Consider the following 18,729-nt stretch of genomic DNA (forward strand, 5'->3'; position numbering starts at 1 on the left):
TCCTGACTGTATTTGTTGCCATTCCTGGTTGATTCCAGGTGTGGAAGGATGGTGGCTCTGAAGAGTCTACCTTCAGGATTCTCAGGTCATCCTTGGAATCTTCTTTTCATTCTGAGTAGAAAGGAATAAGGTGGATCATTTGGGCTAGTGCCTTCATTTAAGAAAAAATGATACAGACTTAGAGCAGGACAGGGCCTATCCAAGATCACGGAGGCAATCCGTGGTTAGATATTTAGGTTACATGTTGGACTTCTTACAACGGAGACCTCAAAGAGCAGTAGTGGAAAGAACGTGTATTTCTCTCTACCATAACAGTCCAGGTATAAGCTGCCTGCTGTTGGGGACCCAGGCTGTTTCTGTTCTGTTGCCATGTTTTTCTTCATTTCCTATTTCTGTTAGAATGGTTGCCCTCATTTCCATGGTCTAAGATTTCTCACAACTTGGTCTTCATTCCAGCCTGTGGGATGGGCAAGAGGAGAAGAATAGGATACAGTTCTTCCCTTTAAAGATACAACCTGGAATTTGTACATAGTGTAGTCACATGGCCACACCTAGCTGCCAAGGGGGTCTGGGAAATGTTGCCTTTATTCTAGACAGCCATGGATCCAGTCAAAAATAGGAGTTTTGTTACTGCAGAAAAAGGGAATGCGAATCTTGAAAGGGGGCCCATGTTCTCTGCCACTATGGTAAAATGAGGACTAGAGCTAGCTCATCCCACCCTGCTTGCTGCCTCCAGTTCTAACCCTGTCCCTCTCAACCCAGATCTAGGACAGTACCCTGAAACATGGGTCCCAAGGCTGGCTGGTGATTTTAGGCTCCACACATGGACTAACTTTCATAGATAAAGATACACCACAAATCACTGCATAAAAATTATAACTTCAGCTTCCCAAGGAAATATTTCTGCATTGCTGAAATGCTGTTATCTCCTTGAATAGTGAATATCTTTGCTATACTCTTGTGAAAACGTGGCTCCATCCACCTATTTAGAATTTGATTGCTAGAACAGAATGTTTTTTTCTTCCTTTCCTATTTCTGTTAGAATGGTCTAAGAATAATGTCTCTAAAAAGGGTGAAGAGGCCAGATGTGTTCATGGTGACCTCCCTCCTTCAGATCCACATTCTCCTAGAACCTTGTTTTGAGAGATCAGTAACATCCTCTGGGAGATCATACCAGACTATTTGGTGCCTGCTATGGTGTCCCTACCTAGGGATTCAGGTAGTTTTCCCTCAAAAACCGGCACTGGGGAAAATCTGTTGATATTGAAAACGTTGATTCTCTAAGGATTGCAATCATATGTAATGGGCATATGTACCCTACACACAGAGGCAAGCCCAGCTAGAATGGAAGGGGTGGGGGGAAGGCTAGACTAATACAATGTTTCCCACACTGGGGTGGTAGGCTACGATGAGTTGCTGGCAAAAGTCAAGAAAACTGGACCTTTGAAGTTAAGGACAGACAGAGGGAGAAACAGGAGTTGAAAATAGGAAGGCATGTCTGGCCAGGTTTATGGCATGGAGTACAGCTTGTATGGTAGAGAGAGCTGACTTCTGATTACTTACCGTTCTGTGACCTGGCACAATCCACTTCTTTCTTTAATCCTCAAGTGTTTTTGTTTTTTGTTTGTTTGTTTGTTTGTTTTTGTCTACAAAATGGGGCCAGAACCTATTCTACTGGCATGAAGATCAGTCAGAGATAGTATACGACACATCTTTGGCACCCGGTGGTGCCTCAATTACCAACAGCATCTTCCAAGGCCCTGGGTAGCTGGCTCTCAGAAGGTTCAGCCTAAATTAGAGTCAGGACCTTGGATAGCTCTACAAATCCTGGTCCTTTGAAAGGGTTGTGGTTAATCCTGGACTGTTCTAGAAAACATTGTGGTTGCTGGGCAGGACCCCAGCGATCATCCATGTGATCTATCCCACAAATATGGGAAGTGTTTTTTTCTACTGGCAGTCCACAGGATGATTTTAGTGATACATGAACCTGGATTAAAGAACATCCGATTACATAATGAGATAATATTCCCTTTCCATGTTGCTTAAGGCAAAAGGTACAGTTAACTGCTTCATCTTTTAGCACCTCCTTGACACTTGCTACTCTTGGTTTTGAACAGAGAGAGAACATAGCCCAGACTCTGACTGAGCCTTTGGCTATAATTTAATCATGCTTTGTTTTCATTGCATTTATTTTTGCATTCACCTTCTATATTTGTCATTAGAGATAATGGTTTTCTGTTTATGGGGGTAATTCAGTTTTTCCATTACATATATTTATTGAACATAAGAGAGAATATTGAATTATAGAAAATATTAAGTAAATAATACAAAAGTATGCATATATATGGCAAAAAAAAAATTGAGAAAATGGTATAAAGATGATTGAAGCTTGGATTAGTTCATCCCTGCCTCTTGTGGATGGTAAAGTGCCAGCCCGGAGAGGCAATGGAACTTGCTCAAGCCACTTATTATATTGGATCTTCTGACCCTGTGGTTCTATGTCTTTGCCCCCACACCAGCCTGCTTTCCCAAAGCCTTTTGAACAAGGCTCAACTTTCCAATTGACCCCATTATCCTGGAAAACTTAGGGAGGGGCAGCCTTTCTGCAACTTTTGTCATGTTCTCAATGATCAGACAGTCTCCCTGCTATGAAATAAATAGCTGTGTCCTGGAAGTAGGAGGAAAATGCTCCACAATTCCAGTATTGGAATGCAAATGAGCAATTAGAGTCAATTAAAACAGGATACAGTATAATTACCACCAAGTGTGCTAACCTTTATATTCAAGAGGACTTGACCTGCTGAAAGGAAATTAAACAATAGTAAAAAACAAAACAAAACCTCTTCCTTAACCAAGGGGGATGTGCTTGGGGCAGGAGCCTCACTTCAGGGGCCTCTGAGGTCTGACAGATTAGACCCTCCTTCCCCCACACCCAACAACTCTCTGGGTCTGAGCTACCAGCCAGACTTGATGGTACCTTGTCAGTGACTTTTATGCCCATCACCAAACACTGCATATTTTAGCTAAATGCCCAAGCCCTGCTTGGCTCTTCCAGAGACTCCTATAGCCTTGGGCATCTTGAAAGCCATGCTGAACTTTGCTGCAAAGTACCTTGTACCTGCACTTCCTTGACCTCTGCATCTGAACTGATCTGTCTTTTAAAGCCAGATCTCTTACTTCCTTATTTATAAACACTCCTCTGAAAATCCGATTCGATTTTCTGAATCCCATTTTATGCGGACCCAGCGTTTCCTACAGAGGAAGCACACGGTAGTGTTGTGAAACCCTGCAGTCTAACCTTGGAGTCCCAGACCTCAGCCTGCTTATTTGTTCATCCATCCACCAAATGTTTATTGAGCTTGTTTTATGTACCTTGTGCTGTCCTGGGCACTGTGGACACAGCAGGGAAAGTAAAAGACAAAACTCCCTTTCCTCAAGGAGCTTATGTTTTAGAAATCTTACACTTACAAGGTGATAAAAACAGGGGGTGGAGAGCAGCTAGAGGGGACCAGAGAGCACTGGAGTGACAGGGATGTGTGTGGGGGGGGGGAGGGAGTCAGGGAGGAAGTGGCACTCCAGCTCTCCGTAACAGGTGGGCAGATGGCATGGCTTATAGGTTTAGAGGGTGGATCCTGAGCTGAGACTGAGGTACAGTAGTCCGGCCCCCTGCCCCTTATTCATGGTTTTGATCTCTGCGTTTTCAGTTCCTCCCTGGAAGCAGATGATCCTCCTCCTGATGTCAGAAGGTCAATAGTAGCCTAATGCTATGTCACAGTAGTCTAGGTCATTTACCTTGCTTCTCTTCACACAGGCACGTTATCATCTCACAGCATCACAACAGGGATAAGTATAGTACAGTGAGGTATTTTGGGAGAGAGAGACCACATTCACTTAACTTTTATTGCAGTATATTGTTATCATTGTTCTAGTTTATTCTTAGTTAATGTTCGTTAATGTGTTTAATCTCTTACTGTGACTAATTTATTAATTAAATTTTATCATAGGTATGTACATACAGGAAAAAACATAGTATATATAAGGTTCAGTCCTACCTGTCTGGATCTTGGAACATATCCCCCATGGATAAGGGTGAGTGGGGGCTTATAGTACTTCAGAAACACCATTCTGGGCTTCAGCTGCCTGATGTATAAAGTAGGTAGGACAATGGTATCACACCTGGATGGCAGGGTCCCTGACTTTGAGGAGTCCTCAGCCTTGTGGGGATTCAAACACACCCAGGAGGAACACCTGGGGCTGGATAGTACAAATAGAAGAAGGCACAAAAAGATAAGGAGGCCTTGAAGGAGCCTGGCACGCTTTCCAAGGGTGAGGAACCTGGTACAGCAGAGGACAAAGTAGTTGGGGGAAGGATAGAGACTGATCAAGTCACACAGCAAGCCAGGGAAGCCCAAGATTTGAATGCAGGGTCATCTGACTCAAAGCCTAATCCTTTGCGCTATATCCCACGGCCTTCAATGTGTGGTTGGGGAGGGCAGATTCAGAGAAGCAGGAAGACACATGCTGAATTCATAGTTTTGAAACTTGCCTGCAGTGTGGACAGAGTGGGGCTGGTGCATGACTGAGAAGAAAGATAATGAAAGGCTTTGGTGGTGGGGCTGAAGAGGGGGTGTAATTTCAGAATATAGTTGGAGATCAAGTTGGTGGGTCTTAATACCACTGATTGATGGGGACACAGCTCAGGAAAGAGGGGAGGCAGACTCCAGCTTGAACACCTGGAGGACAACCCAGGGACAGTATTCTCAGCCCACTTCTACATTGTTGGCTAGTTCCACATCTTCCCTGCCTGACTCAGCCTCTCCCATTCCTGCTTATCCTTGGAGACCCAGCTGCAACTCCACTGTCGGCACCCAAAGGCCGAATCCATTCACAAAGAACCTTCCAGCCTCTCTAGCTTCCTTTTCCTGTTTCACACTGCTCCTTTGGGTGTTATGACCCCAGGAATCCCATTCAGGTATGCACATTCAGCAGGTCTTTCCTTAAGCATGAGATCTGGGGCTTACCACTCTGGGCACAGGGACTAAGGACCTGCAGGAGACTATGAAGGCATAAATGAAAAGTGGGCTAGATCAAGGGTAGAAGATAGTGGGTTTCTTCCCAGCTGATTATGGAGCTGCCTGGAGTACTGTGGAGGGTTCTGAGGCTGTGTCCATGCTTAGCTGCACAGAGTATTGTGATCGATTAGTGATGTCTGCCATGAACACAGCAGGGATAGGGCAGGGTAAATGCCATTTATGTACAATTTCTTAATGACAAGATCTGTATTGTATGGACAATCTACAGCTGTTCTCAAGAAAAATCAAAGATGATATCCCAATGGCTGGTATAACTGAGGGCAGAAACAAATCAGAAGGGGGCTGTTAAGAGAACCAGGACCAGTGTCAGATACAGGCTGTCCTCAGCATTGCATTTTCAACTTTCATACCACTCTCCACTTGTGTCCATTACATAATGATGCCCCTAAACCACCTTTTGTTCCCTGACTTGAGGCTCTCAAACCTCAGCTCACAAAGGGATTTTTCTAGCTAATGCCTGCCAGCCAGTGGTTTCGTTTTGGCAGCCTAAGTCATTGTCTGTACTGTGGTCTTTGAGCAGTTCATCTGAATATTTTATTTCCCTTATGGTTTTATTTTAAAAAACGTAAAAATGAAGGTGTGGATACCAGTGGAGGGAGGGTAGTTCTCCTCAATGTAATGTAGAAGCAGAACATGCATTTAGAACTTTAAACAATGGAATTACTTCAAAATAATTGTTATCTATTTAATAAATCATACTACTGTGGTCATTGAGGAGTAGTCTGCTATGTATGCTGCTGAGGGCATAGTGAGGGTGCATTTGGCCAGGTTATAAGTGACCCCTTAATGTTCACTCAAAAACAGACCAGGTGGAGGGGCGCCTGGGTGCTCAGTTGGTTGAGTATCCAACTCGTCTCCTGATTTTGACTCAGGTCATGATCCCAGGGTCCTAGGATCCAGCACCACATCAGGCTTCACGCTCAGCCTAAGATTCTGTCTCTCCCTCTGCCCCTCTACCTTGCTTGCTTGTGTGTGCACTCTCTCGCTCTATCAAAAAAAAAAAAAAAAAAAAAAAAGGCCAGGTGGAGTATAACCAACAAGTTAAGGTGGTCCCACAGAGTAAAGATAAAGTCCTATGATTTTCACTTGTTCTATTTTATAGGATAACATTCTTTTCCTTACATTTTGTGAGCATTGGGGGTTAAGATAGATATGTCATCCTTCGGGGCCTGGGCATTCTGGATAATTAATCTTCTGCCATACTACAGAGACAAAAGTGGAAATTATGCAATTAAAAGCAATAGATTGTAGCTTCCTCCTGTCTTTTCACAGACATAAGCCAGTTGACCACGGTGTGGGGGTTCATTTTGAAGGAAGATACTCAAGAATTTATATGAAATGCTGAAGATCCACGCAAGATTGCGTCTGTAAGGCTAAGAGAAATGGGAGCTTTTATACCACGATGAGCTGTCTGGGCAGGAACCATCAACCCTATTGACTGCTGGCCTTTCATTTTTGACTATTAGTATCAGCTGTTGGCTCTGATTCTTATACATCTGACTTGCATTCACCCGGATTACAGTGTATGTTACAGCAAGAGGTTGTTTGAAATAACTGACATGTCAGTAGAGCTGACTGTTGGTTTGGAAACAGGATGCTTAACTGTCTGGGGCAGGGCTGTGAGTAGGCTGAGGATGCTGCCAGCACTGTGGGCCAAGGACAGTGTCTGGATGAAACAACCCAGTCCTCCAGATGTGAGCTCCAGGACCCAATGACACCACCCTCTGCTGGTTCTTATTTCTTGTTTTTGAGGACTGGGTTTAAATCCCTGCTTTGTCACCAACTGAATGACTTACATTTGCATTTATGTAAAGTATGGACTCTTACTTTTTTGTTTGAAGGTTAAGTGCAAAGAAGCAATACCTTTTTTTGTTACTGCTTTGCAATGTTCCTGTCCCCTTTAGTCCCTCTAATGCGTATATGACCATTCTTCAATGAAGTAATAGCCCAGTTAACACAAGGATCACTGGGTGTCCTGCCATAAATAGCATCTCTATTTCAGTTTTTCGAAGATGTTAATTTATATGAAAATAAAAAATAATACAAGGAAAAATTCAAGTTACATAAATGTAACTATTTCCATTGTCATGTGTAAAGTGGCTGGCATTTAGTAAGATTTTATTCTCTTCTTCCCTCTGTCCCCGTTTCCCATGTCCTGAACTCCTTTATGGTCCAATACCTGGATCACCTCCTTGGAGAAGCCCTCCCTGACTGCCTCTGTAATTAGCTACTCTTTGGTCCTCCATCCTTTATATTCCGCTGATTACATAATGCATTAATTATCTACTTACCTACATGTCTGTCTTTTCTACCAGAGCGGGGCCTCTTGAGGCAGAAACTTCCATTTCGAGACTTATTTGCATATTCCAGAGTCTAGCTCAGCGCTTGGTGCATAGGAGTATTTTTGGTGAGTGAGTGAGTAAGTAGGTGGATGAGTGAGTGAATGAATGAATGCAAAAACTGAGTGAGGGACTAGACCACTGGTAAAAGAAACCCTGAGCTGGGAAGGGTTTCAACTAGAAGAATTAAGATTGTAGGTCACACAGCACAAGTACTTTAGCAGGGAAGTCTGAGTCTCTGAACCATCCAAAAGCTGGTACACATATCTGTGTCTGTGCACCTTTGGGGGAAGAGAGGAGAGTCTGTAGCTATCCTCAGATTCTCAGAGACATCCATGGCCCCCAAATGTTGACAAGTTGCTGATGTAAACAGATAGAACAGGCAGGTCCCACCGAGAGGGCACAACGAAGTGATTACAGAAGAGATGTGACAAAGGAGGAAAAATCAGACCTGGAGGAGGAGACACCAAGTCCTGCATGGACCTCAAGGAGAGGTTGTGGCCCAAGGACAGGATAGAGTCTTGAGGGTGTTGCTATTTGCTTATAAGCAGTGCTTGTGTGAGGAAACCCAGGGAAGATTCTGTTTCTTGTACAGAATCTGTGGGCTAAAAAGGGCTGCTCAGTTTGCTGGTTCCAATCACTGGCCTCCAGGGACACCGAGCAGAAATGATCCCAGGCAAACACTGGGTCTTTCTTGCCCCAAATAGCTTCCCTCCCCCATTTCCCTGCACTTTACTCTTCTCTTCTCTTCTCTTCTCTTCTCTTCTCTTCTCTTCTCTTCTCTTCTCTTCTCTTCTCAGTATGTATGTATGTATGTATTTATTTATTTATTTAGAGAGGGCATGTGAGCAGGGGAGGGGCAGAGAGAGAGATAGAGAGGGAATCCCAAGCAGGCTCCACACTGTCAGCACAGAGCCCAAGGTGGGGCTTGATCTCTCAAACCCTGAGATCACGACCTGAGTCAAAGTCAAGAGTCAGACACTCAACCGATTGGGCCACCCAGGTGCCCCTCCCCTGCATCTTTCTATTCTATCCTTGGCTGTGAAAACTTGATTATCATTAAGAGCAGTCTTTTTAAAAAATGTGGGTCATGGCCCATTGGTGAATCATGACGTAAATTTAGAGGGTCATGACCAGCCTTATGAAAACATGAAATAGAATATGATAGAAAATATTGAGTGCATCACACATGTAAGAGTGAGTATCATGTGGGACGTCCTGTTTCAGCTCAATATGTATGGGATTTTGATATCATATGTATTTCCTTTTGTGGGTTGTGGTCACAAATGATTGATAAGCACCAGTCTCAAGCATCATTGTAGGCATTCACGAGATACTCACTGAAAGGCCAGGCCCCTGAGTGGACAGTGGTGAGAGATGAGGTGGGAGAAGAAGCCACGTTGGGGTTCTACACTGGAAAGTCCTCTGCTCCTGGCCAGAAGTTAGGGCCCTGCCACATTGCCCACCACCATCACCCCTTCTTGATTCTTTCCTCTCCTCCCCTGGGCAGGTTGTATACGTCACTGCAACATTTCCCTATATCATGCTTCTGATCCTCCTGATCCGAGGGGTCACCTTGCCCGGGGCCTCCGAAGGCATCAAGTTCTACCTGTATCCTGACCTCTCCCGGCTCTCCGACCCACAGGTAAAGTTGCTTGCTTTGTGTCCAGTTGCCTGTCACCACTGGGACGCCCTCCGCCAGCCTCTGCTGCCAGCCACAGGGGCTTAGCAGCTGGCTGAGCATGTAGAAGTCCATGGACCCCTTCTCACAATAATCATTTTCCATGCATAAATTAAATGCCTAGGAAATCCAATATATTGAAATACAACCATCAAAACATCAACAAAAGACAAATTTGTGGCATGTAATAATATATGTGCTTGTTTATCAATACATTAAAGAGCAAGATCCAGCAACAGGTCCTATGATTTTTATGGTTTCAAAGTCATGGTGAGCATAAATGATGTGTGGAGATATCTATACTGTGATATGAAAGTATCTGGGATTTCTACTGCTGACAATTCTGCGGTTTGTTGTCTATATTCATAATTGAAGAAATGCTAAATTTGTTAGAGGTAAGTGTAAACAGAAAGTTTTTCCTCCTGCCTAAGATCACAGATCTCCCAGCCATGCATCTCAGTGAGACCAACTGGGTCTTTGTTGGTGATTGATTTTCCTGTGGGTGCAGCTTGCAGAAAGAAAATAATTGGTGAAAACTGGCTCACCTCTTAGTTGTGTCCGGTAAGGCGTTGGTTGTGCTGAATCTTGGATAGTGACTGTTTATACCTAAGCTTCTCTAAGTGGGCAGTGATGGTGTTCCCAGGTGTATGTTAGACAAGAGGTGAAAACAGACATCTTGCAGGCCCAGAAATGCTCAACCTCACTACTTGTTAGAAGCTCCTGGGACCTTTTGAAAAATCCCAATTCCCAGAGTGTAGCCCAGACCAATTAAATTAAATTTTCTGGGGGTGGTTCCCAGGTATCAGTGTTTCTTAAAGGCCATCAGGTAAATCCAGGGTGTCAGATAATGTGCTCAAAGACATCTGATGGCTGAGGAGACATCCATGTTTGTTTAATTGAAGTATAGTTGATATACAATGTTATATTAGTTTCAGCTGTACAACATAGTGATTCTGGCATTTTTATACATTGCAAAGTGATCACCCTGGTAAATCTAGCTACCATCTGTCAGCGTACACAGTTGTTATATATTATCAACTATATTCCATGTAGTGTACGTTGTATCCCTCTGACTTATTTATTTTATAACTGGAAGTTTGTACCTTTTAATCCCCTTCTGCTATTTTGCCTACCCCCATCCCAGCAACCACTAGATTGTTCTCTGTATCTTGGAGTCTGTTTCTGTTCTGTTTTGTTAATTTTTTTTGGATTCAACATATAAGAAAATCATACAGTATTTGTCTTTCTCTGACTTATTTCACTTAAATAATACCCCCAGGTCCATCCATGTTGTTGCAAATGGCAAGATTGCATTCTTCTTTGTGACTGAATAGTATTCCGTTGTATCTGTGTACCATATTTTCTTTATCCATTTGTCAATCAGTGGACACTTGGGCTGCTTTTATAATTTGGCTATTGTAAATAATGCCGTGATGATCATAGAGGCACCCATATTTCTATTAAAATGAACATAGATACATCATGCATTAGAATGTAGAATCTGCATTCATAGTAGATGAGACTGCAGGAAACTCCGAGTCTGCAGTCTGTAGCTTCCAGCCACCCCGTTAGGAGAATGTGGGTGGAAAGGTTTATGGAGGGCGAGTTATTGCAGCTCAGGTGTAGCTCATTACACTGATTAAGGTCCATGGTGAAGTGGCAACGTGTGCTCGTTTCTTCTCAGTTTGCTGTGCCGTGAAGGGCCCCTGAGGCTCGGGGCACCACTGGGCACCTGACGCAGCATCCTGAGTTGCAGGCAGAATCCCTAGGAAGAAGGAAATTAGCTCCTGACTGTTGGCCTCACCAACTCCAACCTCCGATGGCAAAGGCTCAGTTGGAGAGTGAGTTTTGGAAAACATATTTCCAGAATCACTGGTCTGTGCCTTTTTGTCAGATCCACAAATTCTTGACCCAGTACAGATTTCGTGTTCTTTCCTCTGCTCACAGGTTTCCTTATCCTGTTCCTCAGGGTCTGTCAGGAAGGAGATCCTGGGCATCACCCACATTTTCCAAACCTAACTGATCATCAGAACACCTTGGAACATGTTAAGAATGCAGTTTTGGGAGGGGCGCCTGGGTGGCGCAGTCGGTTAAGCGTCCGACTTCAGCCAGGTCACGATCTCGCGGTCCGTGAGTTCGAGCCCCGCGTCAGGCTCTGGACTGATGGCTCGGAGCCTGGAGCCTGTTTCCGATTCTGTGTCTCCCTCTCTCTCTGCCCCTCCCCCGTTCATGCTCTGTCTCTCTCTGTCCCAAAAATAAATAAAAAACGTTGAAAAAAAATTAAAAAAAAAAAAAAGAATGCAGTTTTGGGGGTATGTGATGGCACCTGCCTATTTATATAATTAGGAAGCTGCCGAGGAGATTCTGATGATCAGAAAAGTTTGGGAAAAGCCAGCCAACACTTATGACCGTAGAGCCCTATCTACACATATACACATGTACCACAAACGCACATACCCACACACAGAACAGAGGTGAAGCCAGGTGTTCACCATTCACACTGTCTGCCTCATCATCCCAGTTTCCTGCCATCTCTTTTCTTCTCAGGCTTCGGCTCCCAGGCCAGCACTCACTTGCAAGGCTGTTCTGAGGAATGGCCACTTGGAGTCGTGGTATGAACATTGGGCCAGCAGTCAGGACCTGGCTTTCCCCGGGCTCTGCTGCTGATCCTAAGTGACCTTGGACAGGTTCCTTCTCTTTTTCTCCTTCTGGGCCTTCATTTTCCCATGAAGGCAAGAAAAGGTTGATTTCATTCAGCAGGTTCAAAGTAGATTCTGAGATGCCTGCATTTCCCATGAACATGGGTTGACTGATAGACTTACAGGCCACCTTCAGCCCTCTGCCCATTTTTGTAAATAAAGTCTTATTGGAACACAGCCTTGTTGCTTATTTTTCCCCATATTGTTTGGCTGCTCAAAGGCATAACTCAGAGGCAGAGATGAGTAGCTGAGACAGAAACCATATGACCCCTATGCCCCGCCCCCTACCACATTGAATGACTCACTAGAGGGGCTCAGAGGACTCAGAGCAGTCATACTCTTTAATACAGCTTATGTCCACATCAGCGAGAGAAAAAGACACATCACATCAAGTCGGGAGGAATCCATGCATAGGCTTCCCACAGTCACCTGCCAGGAGGAGCCACACAGAACGTGTTCCTTCTTGCAGCATCAAAATGCAGCAGTATGTGGGCAGTATTTCTCCCCAGAGGAGATTGGTCAGGACTTGGGTTTTTAATGGGGAAGTTTTATTAAGTGCGCAGGTACTTTGTGGCCACGTGATCGATCACACGGTCTCCAGGAGGAAAGCAGGTACTCACCGTAAGTTACATTGCTTGTACAAATAGTCCAGGCAAGCTGGCACAGCAGAATTCAGTGCCCCTGGCATACAAAATGACGGTGTGACTTAGTACCAGGGGAATATCTTAGCTAAGTTCCCAGATAACAGCCAAGAGCCAATCCTGCCAGCAGGCCCTTTGGGATAGGAACATCAGGTCTGCTGTGGTAACTCTTTGCCGCACACTGGCAAAACGTAAAATATTTACTATTTGGGCTATTCTAGAAAAAAGTGCTAATTTTGAGCTGCAGAACCCTCAAATGCCTCTAAGGGGAGACTTGTTGGCCTCTGATCTCTGCTTGACTCCCTCACTCTACCCATGTTGCTCTCTGCCTCGGCTGCCACCAGCCTGGTCCAGACACCACCATCTCCCCCTTGACAGTAGCCTCCTAACTGGTCTTCCAGAAATGTCCCTTAACCCCTTGGTCCTGTGGGCCACTCTCATTCAGCAGCAGAGTGATCTTTTTGAAATCTAAATCTGACAGGCATCTCTTGGCTTAAATCCTTTCTGGGGTTCCCTGTGGTCTTTGGTAGGGCCTCCAAGGGCTTCCTTGAGCTGTCTCCTTGCTGCATCCCCATCATTTCTACCCCTCTCTCAGTTCATGCCAGATACTGGCCTTCTTTCTGCCTCAGGACCTTTGCACATGTTACTTCTCTGCTAAGAATGCTCCCTCTTTCCTCCCCAGACCCTCCTTCTGTACCTTGCCCAACATCCACTCATCCTTTAGGACTCAGTTTAAACATCACTTTTTCAGGCAAGTCTTTCCCAACTGCTAACCATGCACCCCCTAGTATTTCACACTTATTTTCCAAAGCGCTTACCATGTTTGCAGGGAAATATTTATATATGTATATACATGTATGTATGTATTACATGTGTGATTTGTTTAATGTCCATTCATTTGCTTGACAGATATTTACTAAGTGCCTGTTCTGTATCAGAGATTATTATAGGTATCAGGGATATATAGCAGTGGACATTGAACAAAATAATGATCCCTTCCCCAAGAAGTTTATATGCCAGTCAAAGAAGAAAGCAGTGAACAGAATAAAAAATAAAATATGCAGTCCATTAAATGGCAACAAGACCCAAAGAGGCCAAGGATGGAGTTGCAAGGGGAGTGCTTAAGAGAGGGTGGATACAAAGTTCCTCCCAGAGAAGACAGCTTGGAAGCAAGGTCTGTATCTGTTTTTCCCACCATTGTATCTCCAATCCCTAGCTAGCTCAGTGCGTGGGACATAATAGGTGCTCAATAAATGTTTGCTGAATGACTGTAAGAGCCAAAGCTATTTTGAGATTTTTGAAGAAAGATTCTGTTGCTTTAGCCAAAAATTTAAAAACCTCCAGCTCACCAGATCAGTGAGTTGTAATGTTTTTTGATTCTCCTTGTGTGAGCATGCCCACCAAAAGGAACAGAGATAGTTAATTGGGATAGAGGTAAGGATAGTGACCGCAAGAAGGAAGGGTAAACAAAATTCCATGTAACTGGTGTCTTTGGAAGCTGGAGTGTGTTGCGGGAAGGGCCCAACATGGCTGAGAAGAGAGGTGGGGGTAGCCCTGAGCCTGCTTTCTGTCTGCTCCGGGGGCTGAAGGGCTGGTGTTGGGGTGTATAGTAACCTGGAATCTGTGGAGGGGTCTTGATAACTCCTCGAACTTTGGAGGCTAGCACATCACACAGATTCGTCTCGGCGTGCTGAGGGAAGAAGGCAGCCTGTGCGTGGGTCAGTAGAATCACAGTACCCCAGCTAGAATGTCCACTCAGTAGATAGATCCAGGTCAGAGAGGCTGAGCTACTTGTCTGTGGCCACACAGCAGCTCAGTGGCCCAATTAGGACTTAGAGCCCAGGGTTTCTGGGCTCTGAATGAAGGTAAGATCTAAAGAAGAAAATGACAGATCCACACCGAGAAGTTTTAAGTGTTCCCATTTGTGCACACCCCAGGCCATGAACCATCGGGAAGGCCCAGGCTGGAAATCCTGCTCTCCCGTTACAGTTCGTGTGGCCTCTAGCAAGGCTCCTCCCTCTCTGGGACCTGGTCATCTCTTCCCTAGAATGAGGGTCACAGGTTGTAGTCGCCTGCCCCATCAGATGGCTGTGAAGGTGAAGTGCAATGACCCTGTTAGTGGAGGAATGTTTTTTCTTTTTGCAATTACATATTTTAATGTGCATTAGAAAAAAAAAAAACCTGGGACATCCATCAACCGTATCAGAACCGTGACTTCATAGTTATTGCTGGAGTGAAGCTGTATCTATATACACTTTACACACACACACACACACATGCTACACATTTACATACATGAATGAGGTAAGGAGCAAGGTTAATTTACAAGCAGCTATCAAATAAATACTAGAATGAACATGGACTTGGCAAAAATAGTACAGGGTGAAGACAGGTGTGCTGAGGTTTGGGACACGGCTGGGGCTGGAGAATCATCCTGAAGTAGCGTTAGGACTTCAGGTAGCCACATGGTCCCGCTCAAGACAACTGAGGCATGGCTCTCAGAAGTAGAGAAAGTAGGTCAGGAGAGCTGTCAGCCAGAAATACTTAATCAGGAGATCAGAAAATGGCTCAGCCTCTTGGTGGTTTTCTCTTTTTATCAAGTCCTTGTTGTGACTAATGAACCTGACTTAGTTTCCCATTTGTGCTTCAGAACGCACCAGGAAGAAAGACTCCCAGAAAGGCCTGGCCGCTTGGCTTGTCTACGAGTGTGAACAACCCTTGTTTCTTCGGGGTGATCTAGAAGTTGCAGTGGTCAGGCTTCCCGCAGCTACGAGGGACTAAAAGGTTGATGGTGGACCTATCAGAGTGTCTCTTGTGTGTGAACCAATGGGAAGGATAGGTGATGGGGGTGGTGAGCCGAGGAGTCGGGCTGGTCAGAGGGGAGGCTGCTGGACACATTCAGACCTCCAGCCTCAGAGACTCATTGGGTCCCTGCACTGCTCCAGCCATTCCCAGAGTGTGGGCGTGGTCTCAGAGGCACTGGGGGCCACCAGGGAGTGAAATAAGCCCTTACTGGGAGTCCTCCCCAGGCTGCCAACTCCATGAGGAAAGGGATCGCGACTGTCCTGTGTACCACTCACCTGTCACCAGAGCCCAGCAAAGCTGTTCCGTATCTTATCCCACGGATATTTATAGCATGCCTACCTCTGCCAGGCAGTCAGTATATAAATGAGTAAGAGCACTCTGTGACTGGGTGGGCTTCCCTCCCTGGAAGAAGGAAGAGGGTTGGAGGAGATCGGAGCTTTGCATCCTTCCTTTGGTTTGTTGAGAAGAATGTGCACCTTGTTCTTGGTGATGGTCCTCGTGCCAAAGCCTGTGAATAACTCCTGCCTTTTACATACTAGGGCAGATTTAAAGGGGCTGCATCCATGCCATCACTCTCCGTCTTTTGCTTCCTGGGGGCTTACGTGGGTGGGGACTTCACAGGAGGGCTGATAGCTGATGCTCTGGGTGCTAAATGGAACCCCCAGCTTGCCTTCTCTCTCCTGCAGCTGGAAAAGCCAGCCCTGTCCCAGTGCTCCAGGAATAGCTATGGGGCTCACATGTTATCATCACAGCTTTACCTCCCTGAAGCCATGTTTGGAATTTGGTAAAGTTGGGGGCCTGGGGTGGGAGGGCTTGCCTGTACAGGTCAGCAGAAGGAGGACAGGCAATGACCCACCTGAGGAACCCACCTCAGTGGGGTGCCTTCTACCCCATAGGAAACTCTTGCTTCCTGGATCCCATATCCTGGCCGGAGTGACAGCAAGGTGGGGCCTCTCCGTGATCCAGGATCTCCATTAATTCCAGACCCAGGCTCCAGCCCCCCTTCCCTGCTGCTTATAAGGGGTTCAGACATGCATGTGTGCTGTGTCATTTATGTTTCTAAAGGGGCACAGGTTCCTGACTGATGCAACGCTCTGGACCCCAGCTCCCAGGGCCTTAAGGGAAAAATCCTTTTGAGGGGTGCTCCTGAGCCCTCTGGGCTTGTGTGGCATTCTGCATGAAGACTAATTAAGTCTTGATCTGGACAGGCAGATGCATTCACAGCGGCCCCCTCCTTCTATCTCCCCAGCCAGTGAGGCAGGAGAACTCCAAAAAGCATGTAAAGAGAACTCAGTTGTAAGGGAGCCTGGGAGCCAAGAACACCTTCCTCACAGGGTAACTGTGAAGTCCAGAGAGAGAGCCATGGAAGTTATTTTAAGGTCTAAAGGGCTGTGTGCCCTATTGTTGTAGTCTCCGTGAAGGCTTCCTGACCACCTTGTATAAAATCATGCTCTCCACCCTGCACATCCTGTCTACACACCCCCCCCCCCAGCTTTGGTTTTCGCCGTGACACTTGCCAACATCTAAGACACCTTTCATTTTGTGTCACCATACTCCACTCACTAGAATGTTAGCTCCAGGAGGGCAGAGGATTGATCTGTTGCATTCACTGTTAGATGTCCTGCCCCTGGAAACAGAGCCTGCCAACATTAAGAGCTCAGTAAATACTTTTAGGCAGGCAGGCAGGAAGAGAGGGGGGAGGGAGGGAAGGAAGGAAGGAAGGAAGGAAGGAAGGAAGGAAGGAAGGAAGGAATTGAAGGAAGGAATTGAAGGAAGGAATTGAAGGAAGGAATTAAAGGAAGGAATTAAAGGAAGGAATTGAAGGAAGGAATTGAAGGAAGGAATTGAAGGAAGGAATTGAAGGAAGGAAAAAAGGAAGGACGGACAGTTTCAGGAGGAGCCTATGCGTCTGTTACAATGACCTAGCATGGACTGCAGTTGTGGGTAAGCTCTCCAGAGACAGGATTTTTAGTGCATTGGAATCTGGTATCTAGGAAAGGAAATTTGAGTCACTCTGTTGCCATTGACCAGCTTGGTGGCCTTCAGGCTGTCCCTTTACCTCTCAGAGCTCAGGGTTCTCACCTGTCTGTTGGGGTTAGAATATCCACCACACATAGCAGTTGTGGAGCAGGTTTGCATGTGAATGCAAAAGCACTTCTATTTCTCATTTTCAGTGCCCAGCCCAGGGTCTGGCATGCAGTAGGGCTCCAGGGACACCAGTGATGTTCTTCATTTGCCTCCATGTCACTGGGCTCTGGGCAGGATGAGTCAGAGCTCCACAGGCCTAGAGGGAGGCTTTGAACTCAGAACCAAGTGCCTTCATTGTGAATCCAGTAAATTAAGTTTCTCATCAAGAACTTGAAGCAACACGGCTCGCCTTCTTTGTCCTCTGGCAATTTGCATTCCGTGGTCTCTTATAACTTTCTAAACACCTATTTGCCTTCACTGTCAGCCCTGTGTTCTCTCCGAAGTGTGAAGTGCTTCCACTCCATTTCCCCCCCCCCCCAAATTTTTATTTTCTGTCTTTTCAGTCTTTGGGGAATGGAGGGCCGCTTTCAGGAAATCACATTTTCCCTGCCCCAGATTCCTGCCACTCTCACTCTTCATTGTGTTTCGAGTGTGTGTTTTCAGGGCAAGAACAGAAAGGCCTGTCACGGATCCAAATCGCGGGGTCTGCTTTCCCAGGGTGTGCACACATTCCCCAAGTCAGCCTCTTCTATGGAGGGAACTGGAGCTGGCAGCTAAGGTGCCCCAAGTCCTGGAGGTGGGGTAGAAGGATGCCCAAAGAGTGAGCACCTCAGAACACTGGAAATCTCCTCCACCTGCCCTCACCCCATAAGGACAAATCAGGGAAAACAAGATCCTCATTTAAAACCTCACCTGATGAACCTTGTGGACACGCCCATGGAATCGCTGCCACCTGGTGGCAATGTACTTTGGCTCCAGACAGGGACCCAAGGAAACATGAGTGTCTTTACTGCTGGACTTCCCAACTGAAATGGAAATAATGATACTGACTTGTAGACACTGGATATGTTTTTGAAAATATTGCAAACCTCCCTGGACACAAGGGCTACTCCCTGGGACTGAAAATCAACCAAGGTTCCTTTTGGTATATTTGGTTTGGGGCTAGGGTCACTGTTCTACCAGCATTCATCTGTTGTCTACTCAGCACCAGGTACTGCGGATGCAGAATCAGATGATGCATGATTCTTGTCTTCAAGGAGACGATAGTCTCTTGGGAGACACACATAATTAGGTCAGTGTTAACAGTAGTGAAGGAGGGGGTATTAGGGTTGGAGTTCACCTGACCCAGGTATGCTTCCCGTCACTGGGTGAATGCCTCCAGAATTAGAGAAACATTACTGATCTAACACACACACTGAAAGGAAGGTAGTGAGCATTTCTTCTTTCTTGACTGCTTGAAATTCCTCAAGAGTTGCTGGTCTGTGGAATCAGAATTCCTGTATA

General features: G+C 45.7%; 1 protein-coding gene across 1 annotated transcript in view; it reads left to right on the forward strand.

Annotated features, from left to right (window-relative positions):
• Window positions 1-18,729, forward strand: part of SLC6A11 (solute carrier family 6 member 11) — a 134,519-nt gene that overhangs the window by 53,773 nt on the left and 62,017 nt on the right. Inside the window, exon 6 of the mRNA XM_049641007.1 lies at window positions 8,943-9,077. Coding sequence (XP_049496964.1) covers window positions 8,943-9,077 — 135 coding nt within the window. The remainder of the gene's footprint in view (window positions 1-8,942; window positions 9,078-18,729) is intronic.

The sequence above is a fragment of the Panthera uncia genome, chromosome A2, assembly GCF_023721935.1.
Source record: "Panthera uncia isolate 11264 chromosome A2, Puncia_PCG_1.0, whole genome shotgun sequence".
NCBI classification, from domain to species: Eukaryota; Metazoa; Chordata; class Mammalia; order Carnivora; family Felidae; genus Panthera; species Panthera uncia.